The 14,941-nt window shown below is 42.0% G+C and overlaps 1 protein-coding gene across 2 annotated transcripts in view; it reads left to right on the plus strand.

Moving 5' to 3' along the window:
• Nucleotides 1–14,941, plus strand: part of UNC5C (unc-5 netrin receptor C) — a 257,762-nt gene that overhangs the window by 221,273 nt on the left and 21,548 nt on the right. The window contains exons 8-11 of one of the 2 annotated variants that reach the window (XM_051617619.1): nucleotides 2,495–2,551; nucleotides 3,902–4,093; nucleotides 5,253–5,597; nucleotides 8,589–8,676. In XM_051617619.1, the coding sequence (XP_051473579.1) occupies nucleotides 2,495–2,551; nucleotides 3,902–4,093; nucleotides 5,253–5,597; nucleotides 8,589–8,676 (682 nt within the window). The remainder of the gene's footprint in view (nucleotides 1–2,494; nucleotides 2,552–3,901; nucleotides 4,094–5,252; nucleotides 5,598–8,588; nucleotides 8,677–14,941) is intronic. The other variant, XM_051617618.1, reaches the window with a different exon arrangement.

A 14,941-nucleotide genomic window follows, 5' to 3' on the forward strand; every position in this document is an offset into this window, starting at 1 on the left:
GGAAGAGCACTTTTCATGACTAAGCAGTGTTTAAAAGTAGTTTTATTCTAAAAAAAGTCCTGCCCAAATGGCAGAAGGCTTCTGTAGTTGCGATGTTAGAGTGATCTCTAGTAAATGTGCTTAATTTGCAAGTGCAAATGGAGCTGGTATTTGACCAGCAGATGGCTGGGATTGCCAGCTTGGCTGGGATGCTGAAGTCAACCCAAGGTAAGGTCTCTTCTTGTATCAGCCAGGATAGCCTGCCTCCATAATGTGAACAAAGAGGCTTATATGACTAGGCTAGCTTGTGTAGTGCTGTCACCTCAACAAGGTCTTCATATCTGGCATGAGTGGCCACCTATCCATCTACAGCCATGCTGGTCAGCTATGAATCTTGTCCCTCAGCAAAACATTGGCATGCACATAACTCAAACGCATGGCATCACACTCTGCAGCACTTAAGCCTTCCTATTGCTAAATGCCCTTATAAAAAGTTCCTCCCCAGCTTTCTTGAAATGCCACATAAGGAGAGAGGAATAGCCTTTCCAGCTCTGTGCAGGTGAGCTTAAGCTCCGTGGGTAATGCAGAGCCAGGGGACATCTGCTGTACCATGCCAGGACCCCCGAGAAGTGCTAGGAGATATCCTAAGCGTTCCCAGTGGATTTGACTACGAGACAGAAGGGCCAAGGAGATGCTGCCAGCCTAAGTTCCACCTGTCCTTGTGCCTTGTATTTCCTGCTGGCTGCCTTTTGGACTCCAGAGACACCTTACCAAAAGAAATATTGGGCATAAGGCTACAGCTGAAATCTGACTAAATACAGGCCTCAGCATTCATCTGGGAAGTAGGTGGAGAGTAACTAGGATACTGTAAATTAATTCCCAGAGGATTGCTGAGCACTCACTAAAGCCCTCAGAAGTTGCTCACCTGACTTTTTATGGCCAATACTTGGAGTACACTAGTAGACGTAGGAAGCAGTTATCACAAAAGATTGAGTATGTGTGTTGCGAGTACACACAGATGAAGTTGCCTCAAAGACCCAAATAAATGCAAGTTAGAACATAATATTTCTAAAAGCAATTATAAGGCTGGAATCATTGCTGTGAAATAAAGTTTTAAATAGATATCACAGGCAATATAGTCTGTCCCACGATGCCTCAGAAAAAACATCATCATCACTAAGCAGCTTCTTCTTGCTCTGGTATTTCAGTTAAGGTAGCATTTATACAATAGTATAAATGGAAACTTCAAGGGGATGTATGTCTATACCTGCGATTGGAACATACTATATCTTCATTACCAAGCAGTGCAGCCAAGTAGGAAGAGCTATGTAAAGGCACAACTGATGCCAAGAACCCAAACTCAGTGTTTCTGGGAGCTGGACTTTATTTCTCTGGTCTGCCTGCAATGTGGTCCTGTGCATTAGGCACACGCCAGGACTGCATTTTCATTTCATTTCATCTGCAGTGAGTCCCTGGCTGTGTGATCTCCTTTGCAGTGCAATCCAAGGAGAGGGGGTGAAATTCACTTCAAAAGCACTGAGGGGAAGGTGATGGAGGAGAAGTTTTGTACTGACTGATTTACACCAACTCCAATCCCATCCCTTACAGCAGCTCTCCTGCTTACTTTGGATTTCTCATTCACCTTTCCAGCAGGATGGGACTTGGAGCATTTCACTCATTTCCTTATGGATGAAAAGCAGCTGGGAGGTGCTTAGTAGGTTCATAGGGCTTGGGTGCAAACTAAGCAGCTCCAGCTCTCCTATTTATCCATTCTGAAGTACAACTGTGAAGTGTGTTATGATTTTGTCGATGTATGGTGCTTGCAAATATTTCAGATAAATGAAGTTATGACCCCAGAGGCCTTATTGATTTTGTGATAATTTTGCAGAGAAGCTGCTCAGTTTCCCGTTTGCTGACAAATTCTTTTATCCTTGAGGGATTCTTATTGAATGTGTATTAAAGATAGGATAAAATAATTCCAGGGAAATACAGAGAGAGGGGTTTGTGCATGGACTCTTCTCAGGGAATGGGTATTTAACCTCTGACCAGTGATGACAGGTCTCCTTTAGCTCTATTAGATCAACAGCAAGCTACTATAATTAAATACAAAAACTGTTTAGAGCCTCACCAAACATGTCCTGGGAATTAAAGCATATGGCAGGGATAGGGAAAAAAGGCTTTCCATATGCTAATGACCCTTGACGTCTGAAATAAATTAGATCCATTAGAGTTTATGCTCAGTAAAAGAAAGACTTTAAGCACTCCAAAGTTAGTGACTCGAGACCGATTTTGGCTTAGAAATTCAATCTGCCTGCTTATTAATTCTTAGGAAGGCTCTGGAGGAGACAGGGGATGCAAAATCTTAACTCTGTGCTGTATCAGAATTTTAAAGTGCCATCAGTTTCTTTTCTTTCTATTTTTTTTTTTAATTAAATGATTTTTCATGCTTCCCTTTTTTGTTCTCCTCATTAATTTGATTTTGTTCCCATTTTTTTTAAATTTCTTTCTTTTCAAGGTTTCATTTATCCTATTTCAACTGAACAGAGAACCCAGAATGAATATGGATTTTCTTGTAAGTTTAATGTTTGATTTTACGTTCCTGGATGCTAATTTGATTCTATTCCTTGGATCAAGCTTTACTGTTACACCACCTTTATGTGACTTGGTAGAGAGGGACCGATTTGGCAAACTAAGTGGCATGCTGCTTGTTTGACAGCAATCAACCTGTTTCTCTGTCAGTGGGTTGACACAGAATGACAACAGCACTTATGCATGAGGAAAATGGGAGAAGTCAGAGTCAGAAACTGGAAAGAATGAACCCTCTCTCCTTAAAATTTCCTTATCAAATAGAAGAAATGTGGTGGTGGGTTCACTTCTCTTTGAGCTGAAACTCGGAGATCTGCTTCTTGGAACTGCTTCGGAAAAAAATAAAAGTGATATTTGGAGGCAAGTTGGCTTGAATGGCTAGAAGGCAGGGAGCAGTAAAATAATCTAAAGGTTATTTCACATGTTTCAGACTAACAAAAATGGGGTACTAAAAAGGTCTGATTTTGTTTCAGACCTTTTTTCATTCCACTGTCTCTAAAACTGGGCTTCGTCACTGTATAGAAACACTTCGAATTTTGGTCATATATTCAGACCTTTTGGAAAAAAAGCCTAGTGGATAATGATGCTAAGGATTAGACTGGAATTAGTGCTGAAGATATGGTGTGAGCAGCTAGTAGAAGTATCATATAGCCATTTTCTCACAAGACAGTGCTAATAAATCTGGGTTCCTTTTCGTAAATTACCACATTATTTCTTGTGCTTGCTACAACTTTTATCCAAATACAGACGTGATAATGCCAGTGATGAGAACTCAGTGTTTGATTCTCTGCTTTACTAGATTTGTTTCTTTTAAAGGGAAATGGATTTGAGGGAAAAATGACTTGACCACATTATAGTTCAAAAAAAGCAAACACAAAGATACGTCTTGATATTCCAGGTATTCAATAAAAAATGGACTTTCTGTGGTATTTTACTTCTTTAATTAAAAAATAAAGCTTCTGAAGTTCAAATTCTTATCAGCTGAACCACTAAATACCAATATTTGACATGATGTCAGTATGATATATTGTTTTATTTCATAGGGTGAATTTGCTTCATGAGACTTAAGTCTATAACATGTAGTATGCATAGCAATTTGCAGCCTGGGTACTAGATGAATGAGTAGATAGCAGAAGAGTTAGAACTCAAGTTAGAGAGAAATCAAAGAGCATTTTCCATCAAAAGATCATAGACCTGTTATATAGCTTTGGAAATGGATTTTAAATTAGCCTATAAAAAAGGCAGTAAATATCTGCAGGAAATGAGAATAATAAGCTTCTTGAAAACCTCTGTGAGGAGCACGTTTCTTCAAGGTTCCTGGCCTCTCTCCCTCTAGCTGCTCCTGACTCGGATGATGTTGCTCTCTACGTTGGGATCGTCATTGCTGTGATCGTGTGCTTGGCTATTTCCATTGTTGTGGCCCTGTTTGTCTATCGCAAGAACCACCGTGACTTTGAGTCAGATATTATCGACTCCTCGGCACTAAATGGGGGATTTCAGCCTGTTAACATCAAGGCTGCAAGGCAAGGTTAGTTGTCACTTCACTCCATGTTGACCAATTCAGGGAGATGCTATAGGTTATGGTCTCTTGGGCTGCATGAACAATATTCGCTGGATTCTTGTTGGCACTTAATAAAAGGAGAAAGATTATACCCATTTGTTTCTGATGGTCAAGTTCTCAACACCCACTTTGGCATTTTTCAGATATCCTCAAGACCATAAAACAGAAGAATTTAACTTCTGAAGAGAGACCATGAATTCAATAGTGAAACACAGAGATATTTATGGAAATAACAGGTCCAGCTCAAATTTAAAGCAAAGGCAAAGCTCTACAGGAACAACAAAGGCAGGATTCATCACAAGAGTGATAGTACAGTACAAGAATTCTATCACATCTTCCTCCCCTTTGTTGTGTAATAGCCTTTTTTACTGTGCCCTGTCTCCACAGCCATAAATAGTAGCTTAAAAAGTACTGTACTTTCAATAAACAATGTAGAAGTAGTTGTGGTAGAACATAATTTAATAATGATGTTTAATAATTTTTATCACTGGTGCATAGCAGCTTAATTATTTCCACACTTTATTGGCCAGAATAAAACACTCCAAAGGTAGTGCTGGCTTTTTCAAGACCTGTATGTTGGCTGAAGAGTTCCTCTTTTATCCACAATGTTTGCAAGAGGAATACATCAAATAAGAGTTAAGATGACAAAAGAGCTGTTATGTGGAAGATTAACAGAAGTGTAATTTTCTTTGCTGGAGATACTTTTAAAACAAATCTCCAAAAACTGTGATGTAGGTACTGATCCTCCACTGCAAGTAGTCCTAGGCACAGTGACTTCACAAGTTTGTGCTGTCTTTCATTTCAGGAATGCTGTCGTTAAGCCAATTTGGTAAATTGGTTAATGATAGTCACTTAGCATTTAGAGAAGGGTTATTAGATAATAAAGCTAGATCTACAGAGTAAGGAAAACATGTTGTCCTGAAACTAAGTATGTCAATATATAAGCCCTGGGGGTTTGCTGGAGAGATGCATGGAAAAGGAGATGAAGGTCAGTCTTTAAGGACTTTGTGTATCTTAACTTTTGCTATGAAAGGCAAAATGCAGGATGCAAATCCAAATTGTTACCCAGAAGAAATCCATCAGAAGAGAAAAGTAATACTGTTCTTCCTTCTTATATCCAATGCAGATCTCCTGGCGGTGCCACCAGACCTTACTTCAGCTGCAGCCATGTACAGGGGTCCTGTTTATGCCTTGCATGATGTTTCTGATAAAATCCCAATGACCAATTCTCCGATTCTGGACCCACTGCCCAACCTGAAGATCAAGGTTTATAACACTTCTGGTGCAGTCACTCCCCAGGATGACCTCTCTGACTTCTCCTCCAAGCTGTCCCCACAGATTACACAGTCCCTGCTGGAGAATGAGACCCTGAATATGAAGAACCAGAGCCTTGCTCGCCAAACAGACCCATTGTGCACTGCATTTGGGACCTTCAACTCTTTAGGAGGTCACCTAGTAATTCCCAATTCAGGTAAGTGCTAGCAGTGTTAGCTTAAAGGCTCAGTTGTCTTGTGGTTTCAAGTGGAGTGAGCTTGTTTTTATGCAGGAAAATGCAAGGTTACTCCTGAGACTTTGCATTTTCTTTGTCCAGAACAAACATGCTTTTTTCCCCCCATTAAGGTTTACCAAGGTACTTGAAGTATTCTTTTCCCAAAGTCCTGGCCACCTTTTTAACAGAACATTGCAGAGTTCTTAGCCACTTTCTGAGACATGCAAGGCTTCAGAGCTACCTTGTGTGAAGTGGAATTCAGCATCCTTAACCTTTTCCTTTCATGCAGCTCTAGAAAAGGACTTCCAAGCCAGAAAGCATCAATTTTGTCATCACACATAAAAAGGACAAATTAATTAAAAAACAAATTGGTTGTTCCACTTCCATTTCATTGCAGACTGTGTGGCATTGAAGTAGGACAGCAGCATACTAATTCTTTGAAAGCTTTTTTTCCTGCACACATTACATACCTAAGGAAAATTAGGCCCAGTACTGTCTTTTCTGTATTTCTGTCCTTTTTATACATATTATTGCTTTACAACAAGGAAATAGGAGGGCTGAGCAGTGAGTGCCTTTTGATGTAATTGCAAAGGGCTGCTCAGTCTTTTTCATACAATACGAGGCCAGGCTGCTGGGCCCCTTCAAGCCACCCAGGCACCAGGAGGCAGTTCCAGACCATCCAGGCAGCTCCTGGACAGCCTTGGGAGAGCTCATCTCTCCAAGCTAATTTTTTTTAAGAGAGCCATACTGCTGTTTGGTTCCTAATGAAATGGTGACGTTCAAAGATGTTGATGTCCTAGATGAATCTACATGTTTCTGTGGGTTTGGTGTGCTAGTCAAGAGTGATATTAACATCTGAAGTGGGGCTGATTCAAATGCATAAACTACTGAATGTGAGGGATATGCAGGCTACACAGTGGTCATCAGTCCCCTGGCCCAGTTTTTCTGGAGCTGCAACTCCAGGTAGGACCACAGCACACATGAGACCACAGCTCACTACCTGATGCAGTAGCTCAAGGTTTCACAGAACTACTCCCTTCCTTCTTCACATGATGCGGTCAGCGCTTGGCCATTTTACAGCGCTCTGCCCTGACCAAAGAGAGTGCCTACCCTTGTCTCTTTCTCCTTTGCTGAATATTTTCTTGTTTGTTGATGTTACTGAGAAAGCAAAATGCCTACATGGCCCAGGACCTACGGGATTTGGTCCTTCCAGGACACAGCCCCTCACAGCCCATGAAGCAGCCAGAAGTGGTCAGTGAGACCTCCTCTCTGAGCTACTATGGAACAGGAGGCAAAAATTGATATTAAATTTAAGAGCCTGAGTGAAAGCTGAACTACTTAAAAGAAATTTGGTGCTGACTCCTAAGCACTGTTGAATATTCATGCTATACAGTCCTGGATTTCTCATTTATCTAAGTAGCAGCTGATGGTAGGTATTAATACTCAGGTTTCTTATGCCATGGTGGTGCATGTTGTCAGCAAAGTCTATTGCTAACATTTAATTCACATATATTTATATCAGTTTGTAAAGGAAAAAAAAAAAAGCTTACTAATTTCTGTAATCCCTTTCAAATTATTAAAACAAGTTTTGTAATATCAATCTGTATACCACTACCATCTATGTCTCTGTTCAGCTTCTGGATGTATGTATATCCTCCAGGGCATAGGACGACTCTTTGCCACCAGCTCTCTGCCAGGACATCTCTATGCTGGGACAACTCTCTGTGGATCAGCAGATGACACAGGGCAGTGCTGGTGTCCTGGCACAGAGATATCCCAGTGGAGAGTTGTGCCTTCCCATATCTTCCAGTTACTGTGATCAAAGCCTTTAATTTAGGCTATGCCTACCCCATTACAGCTGAGACCATGCACAGGTGAGGCTGTAACGGTCCTGTAAGACCAGTGTCAGAAGCCAGTCATGGAAAATGCTCTCCTAGCTGTTATCTCTCCCCTTCAACATCAGGTATGAGGCTGTACTGCAACACGCGGAAGGTCTCCAGCAAGACCAAAAACTGTATGCTAAAGAAAGGGACAAGGCCATGTAAGGTTTCAAAAAAGCCTCTCTTGTGCATATGTAAATAATCTGCCTGTAGGTTTGTTTTCAGCTATGCAGTAGTAGCTGTATTAAAATCCTTGCCACTTATTCCCAGCTAACCACATCTACAGAGCCAGCTGGCTGAGTTGTGTCCAGCAGAGTGAAATAGCTGGTTCATGTGCTGAGTTTGTCATGTGATGATGGGACCCTCTGTTTTCTGGGGAGTTGCTACATTTCTGAATTTGTAGTAATGTAGGAACAGTGTTTTATAATCAAATGTACAGCTAATCATCACTGAAAAGGGCACAGAGCATATTTGCCCACATTTTTTTCAAGGTTGGATATGTGAGTTTTTGAGCCACTGTAAGAGACTAGGCACATTCAAAGTACCACGAAGCCCATTTTTGTCTCCCTGGTAATCTAGTTAGAAGCTGAGTGCGTTAAAAGACAGGATGCCAGTTTCAAAACCCATCTTTCAGGAAAAACTGGTTCTTGTTGTCCCCTGGGACAGTGTTCCACTGCTTTTCTTTCCTGATTTTAATGAAGTAAGAATTGCCTAGGGAGAGATGTCCCGTTACAGCTGATGGAAATTTTAGCCAGAGTTGTTAATTTTTCCATCATTTTAAAAGGTAAGCAGCAGTGTAACCATCTGTCTGCTCTTTAAATAAAATCAAAGGGAAGGGAGGAAAGTCCTCCTCTACATATCCGTATTTCAGTGCCATGCACAAGAAGTACAAACCAGCTGACCTTCAGAGAAGCCAGGGTTGCAGTTAACACTTTGTCTCCCAAGTTACTGAGGTCATTTAGGGTCTGCTGGCAAGGTTGGGTGAAAATCTGGCATCACAGCCATCATCATCTGCCTTACCTGTCACTCCTCTTCACGGGCCCACTTGCCTTTTTTCCTCCAGTTTATCCTTTGTGTCTCTTCTGTTCTGCAGGAGTAAGCTTGCTGATCCCAGCGGGAGCTGTTCCACAAGGGAGAGTCTATGAAATGTACCTGACAGTTCACAGGAAGGAGAACATGAGGTAAAAGACTGCCTGTATTTCCTTGTGCATTAAAAGAGGGGAAAAATGTAGTAACTAAAGACCTGTGGCAACATGCTTATGCAAAGCCTACTGCTTTGAACCTATTTGCTGACAAATGCAAAAAAAGCCAATGATAAACTTTAGCACAAAGCCAGCTCAGACTTCTTTCTTTTCTAACCAAGAGTTGCACTCTGCAGAAAGCTCTCAGGCTGGGGGATGCTGAATCATAGCCAGAAGCGTTGAAAATGTCCTGGTGTGAGTTTGGTGCAGCAGAGAAGGTGTGAGGTAATCTCCTAATAAAGACCCATGCTGCAAAGGAGAAGGGAGAAGAGGAGCAAGGTGCCAAATTGCCTCAGCAGAAGGACAGGTGCCTGAGCACTAGGCTGGGAAAATCTCTTCTCCTATTATAATAAGGGAGAATTTTTATGTTACCCTTCATGGGCTTGGCTAGTCCATGCAGCAAAGAAGATGGAACCAAAGGTTTTGGTGTCCTTCACCCCTCCTTGCTCCAAGGCAGAAATAAGCAAGAAGTTGTCCTGCTCAGCCCCAGGCACTCCATGCCAAGAGCCACGCAGAGCCAGTGTTGGGATTACATCTGGTGTTCTCACCTGTTAACCTGCATATGTGGCCAATTCATATCCTAGATATTAACATGTACTAGTGATCTGGCGACATTGGCATAAAAAAAAAGTTCCTGAAAAGGCCAAAATCCCATCTGAAATAGCTTAGAAAAACCTAAGGAAGAGAAAGGTGAGATCTTCATCTGCAGACTGGGCTCGTGTGTACAAAGGCTGAATGGCAAATGTGACTCTAACCCATCATTACACGGTACTTTGCCTCTTTTCCCTCCTCATAGCTAGATACGTTTGGCTCAGCCCTTTAATGGCTTTTATTATGTGCTAAGCCACAGCTGTTTATACACTGAATGATATTGAACACTGTTCTTCAGCTCAGTAGTCTTTCACCCATGCTAAAATAATCTGCTGCTTAAAGAAAAAATAAGCCCCCCCTTGCCTTTTGCATACATTATTCATCACCTACTCTTCAAAAATAGCTAATTGCAGCTACAGAAAAAGTGTCTCTGTTCATATCTAGTATTGATTGTATTCCTGTTACTTTTGGCTGTGTTTTAAAGACACTTAAAAACACCATTGAAAAAGGGCTCCTTCCTGCAGGAGGAAAAAAAAAAAATTAAAATCCCCTGTTATTCAGCTTGCCTCCAAATCTACTTCTTAAAAATATCTAATTCTTAAAAAAATATTTTCTTTCATTCCCAAGAGGAGCTGTATGTGCAATTATTTTCTCTTCAGCGGGTTATGGAGGGAATCCCTGCCTCCTTATTCATGCAACTAGGGACAATTAATGTCACATGGTAGTATGATATATTTTCTTCAAGGGTCATAAAGCCTCCTCTGCATACTTTATGATAGGCCTTACTCAGCAGGTCACACAGGGGATAGCAGGATAGGTTAACCTGCACTAGGAGAGGTATCCTTTGAGCTGTGCCATCTGCCAAACTGCCACCTGCCAAAGCGTGCTGAAGTACACCTGCAGAGGTGAACAGAAAGGTGTGAAACCTCACTTGAATGAGAGAGAGAACAGAGGAAGGGCTGCCTTGGCCATAGGAGCAATAGGACTCCTGTCATCATGGTGGTAATCCCTTCCTGGGTGCACAGACCCAAGCTGCTTATTTGATTTATAGCAGTTTTTAACCCCCCCTTTCCCCAGTATGCCAGGCTCTTCATGCTTATGGAAACCAGCCACTTCTAGGACATTTAAAATGGAGCTTGCTGAGTGTCATTTAGATCACTTGGAATCAAATAGTCACTGAAAAGGGCTTAAGCACTGCAGAACTGTAACATCCTCCCCATTACCTGCTCCCTTTCCCCAGGTGCCCATGAGCAGAAAGGGGTGGGTGGCACCCAGCACCCAGCTGTAGTGGTCTCCTGCTGCAAGACTGTGTTAGCAGACATTTCACTTTCTGTGGCAGAGCTGCAGCTTGGTCAAAGCCACTTCTTTCTCACTGCAGGGGCCACAGATGTTGCTTCATGTAATTGGAGTCATATGGGCACCACAAGTTAAGTCTGTAGTGTAATTATTTTTTAAAATCCTCTGCTGCAGTCTCACAGCACTCCAGCAGAGAGTGGTAGTCCACAGTAAGGACTGGTTGCAGACATTTGCTTTTGTGGCCAAGCAGTAACTGGAACGTGTTCAATAAACCCTGTGAGACCCTATATTTATTTTCATGTGTGCTGTGTAAATGCATATGGGTTGAAAAGTCCTGCTGTGTGTTGATGTACTTGGGAAGGGGACATACAGGAAATGATAAAATGGGTGTTACTATCAGAAATGAAGGCAGGCTCTTTTTCGTGATATACAGCCACCACTGGGGTGAGAATGTGGTCCCCATAGTGCTTCCCTAAATAGAACCAGTGAAGCAACAGAGAGGCACACCATCACAGCTCACATATCCCTGGCAACTTAGCATTTAGTTCACTCTTTGTTTGTAGAAACATGAAATGAATTGTGAACACTCAAGCTGATACAGGAAATTTGTTATCCCTCATAGTCCTGCAAATTCCCCTTTTCCTTCTTCTGTTTTTCTAATACATTTTCCCAGTTAGTCTCTGAAACCTGTAGAGAGACTTCACAACCCAGTAATATCACTCTTGTGTTGCCTTCCAGCTTAGTTAGGACAGCTTTCCAAGACACTCTATTGATTTAATTTCATTTCCATCAGAGCATGTGAGACCAGGAGAGTCACCCTAAAAGCATTATCCTTCTGTGGTGAATTGGAGTTCTGATGGCTTGCAGTAAATGCCATTTGGAGGCAGTTAACTGTGTTAGCATGCTTGTGGCACAGGGGGGTTTCTCTTTTCCTACACTAATACTTCAGCAGGCTGGTTTTCCTGTTCCTGCACTGCAAGCTGATCCTCATTCTGCCTGCTATTTGGGCCAGTTAGGATGGCAAAGCAGGCTCTGAGACCTGGCTGATGTGAGAGATTCATATTGACCTCCTCTAAAGGTGTGTGTGCTTTATGGAGGAGCTATAGTGGGGAAAAGGATAGGTATGTATATACATATGTGTGTGTGTTTGTGCACATACATGTATGTGTGTGTATATAGATATATATAACTGAAAAAAATTACAAGCCTATAAGAATATTTTACAACTATTTGAAGCTTTCTGTCTTGAAGCTCATTTCGGTGGTGATAAGATGCTTTCTCGCTTAGTCTGGGGAATTATCACTGACTTTGAGATTTGCAAGAAAGGGTGCCTTCTTGAACTGTATTGTGACCAGTACCTGGCAAGAGCCTGTTCCCATGAGCATTTGTAAGAGCCATGGTCTTACATGACTAAGGATTAAATACAAACCTGCAACCTTCAGGATTTTCTTGACTGCCTTGGGTTAAAATACAAATTTAGTTGTGAGCTAAATTAATGGAGCTGTGTGCTTCCTTTGGAAATGTCTGCACTGGTCAGTGCTAGATGAGATCTGGGCTTTGATGGACCACTGGTTTGATCTTGTATGGCAGTTCTCGTGTTCCCACAGGAACCCCTGCCAAGCTTGCAGAGATTTAGGTGGAGCTACTCTCACATACTCTAATCAGAGGCAAGAACTGCATTAAATATGGCACAATGAAGGACATTCCTGTATAATCCATCACACAGGAGGTGATGCAAATGACAGTGGATGTCACCATAGAATGTAACAACCCTGAAGAAAGGAGCAAGCAACACTCCTGAAGATTTTGATGGAAGACACACATAGTAGTGCAACTTCCAAACTGGCTACCTTAAAAGAGAGAAGGAGAAGGGTCAGGTGAGCTTTGTCAGGATTTTTGATCAGTGGCTTCACCGTTTATGTATAGACTTTATATTAAAGTCACACAGCTGATCAGTCACTTTGATCCAAGGGGCAATGTTGCCTTTTTCACCAGTAAACTCTAAGCTTACTGATTATTACTTTGCAACTGCAGAAGGCAATTTCATGAAGTGCCACTCATTATAATTGAAAAATACAAAATAAAAAAGACCAGAGCATGAGCAAAAGGGGAGGAAACCTCTTCAGATAATGTTCCTTCTAAAGATAGGCAGAAAAACCAGGGTCAGTCAAAAATACTAAGTTTGAAACCTAAGAAGGAACACATATTAGAAATAAAGCCCCAGCAATGAAAGGAGAAATAAAATGTCTTCCCCCTGACTTTTGTCTAAGCTGTGTAGAAGGGTTGTCATCTGTTGCTATGAGTTAGCCCCTCCTCTCTCCCTGCTCCGTCCTGTGCTTCCGGAGTTGCTCTGATTGCCTGTAATATCTATGCACGATGCCAGGGAACACGATGTCGGCAATGAGGAGCAGAGATTTCTCTAGTTATGCTCACGTTCGCTGCCTGTCACGATCCGATACTCAGATACATTGCAATTTTTTATGATCTTGCCAGGACAAAACAAATATTATAGGATATCAGGTGCACAGATAGGCACTGGGGCTGCTGTGCAGTCTTAGGAGAGATCTGGAAGAACCTCCTTGCTTTCTAACATACCTCATGGAAGTGAGAGGCTGGGTGTGGCTGGATTCTGCCTTCCCTCTCCAGGGATAAGCCACACGGCAGCTGCACCCTTTATTGCCTGACAGGACCTGTGAAAAGGTTTAAAGGTGATCCCAAATGGTGAAATTAAGATGCAAACAAAGTCATATGTCAAGTACATACCAAATTTATTGAAGTTACACAGCAAAGTCCCTTGAGTGGACAGGACAGGGAGGAAAACAGAGATAGAGAAGAAAGGAAAAAAAGAAAAGCAGAAATACAGAGAATGGCAAGGATAGTTACCACCACGGTCCAGCGATGTCATCAGTGGGGAAGCGCTTCCCTGCACCCATAGTGTCCCATATTTTTATACAGTTCTTGCCCACTTTCCCCCTTTCTCCCTGTACAGGGGAGGCTCCATGCTCCTCAGGGATGTGGGGGGCAGAGGATATGGTGCCAGACTATACCTTGCAGTTGGTCTTTGTCAGGCTAATTAACAAAATAAGCCATTGATTGGGCCAGAAACACTGTCCTTGACTAATTTCCTTGTGAAAAAGGATATTGAGACAACTCAGCACCTTAGGATTAGTTTATCAGGTGGAGGGGTCAGCTTGACACTGGTGCTCTTTACTTTGCCGGTCAAGTCAGTGATTTACATGAAATCTCAAGACCTAGTTATCACTGGATATCCTGCTCTCCCAACTCAGCATGTCCCATACCAAACTCCCCAGTTTGCAGGTGCGCAGGGCAGGGGGAGTAAAACAGTTTGGGGATCCTGGGACATCTCTTCAGTCCAGCAACAAATCCTGTTTAACTCTTTAGATGTCTCAAGACAAACACCAGGCATCCCGAGTGCCCAAATACACTGCTTATCTCTTGGATTGTTCGAGACAAGCACAGTACAACCTGAATATCACACTGTCTGACAGCTACCTTAATGACTATGGTCTGGCTTATTATGGGGAGGCTGTTTCAAATGAGGGATCCCATTTAAAAGCACAAATTTTATTGTGAGGGTACCAGACATAGTTAAAGTTTTTCTGCTTTTAAATAAAAGTTGACTGTACCTGATAAGCAGTGCAGGTTTGGACAAAGACCTTTCAGTTACTGTTAGTGCCTTTTAATAGCAATCTTAAACAGAGGATTGAATTTTAGTCTTGGTCAGACTTTTATAAAAAAAGAGATGATCTTTGTTCGCCTGCAGTGAAGTGAATTGGTAGTCATACTGGCACAGCCGAATGTGCAGTCCTATCTAATAAGTAACCCCAAGACTGCTGCAAGCCTAAAGCAAAGCACATGTGGGTAGGGTTGGTTTTTTTTTTGTGTTGGATGTTGTTTGTTTGTTTCTTATAACAGCATAAAAGTAGGTTCTGACCCACAGTTTTTAAGATGTCTGCTGCTAGATCTTTATGCTTTAGAGGAGATATCTCCCTTGCTCTGTATGCTCCTCTGTGTCTGTGCTAGTGCTGGATCTACCGTGATCTGTTACACAGAAGTCACAATACTTGATCACAGCAAGTGCTCTTCTAGGCTGGGATCCTGACATTGATGGTGCTTCTTCACCTGCTCCTTGAGAAGGTAGAAAATTGCTCATAATGAATGACTACACAATAGCCTGTCTTCAGGGGAATTTGTTGTTTACTAATCTCATCAATTAGCATGGGGTTTATGCCTTGAAGCAGAAGATTAATATCTCTTGTATCTTGTCTACTGCATCTGTCTCTGTTCTCATTAACTG

Source organism: Apus apus, chromosome 4, assembly GCF_020740795.1.
Source record: "Apus apus isolate bApuApu2 chromosome 4, bApuApu2.pri.cur, whole genome shotgun sequence".
Classification (NCBI taxonomy): Eukaryota; Metazoa; Chordata; class Aves; order Apodiformes; family Apodidae; genus Apus; species Apus apus.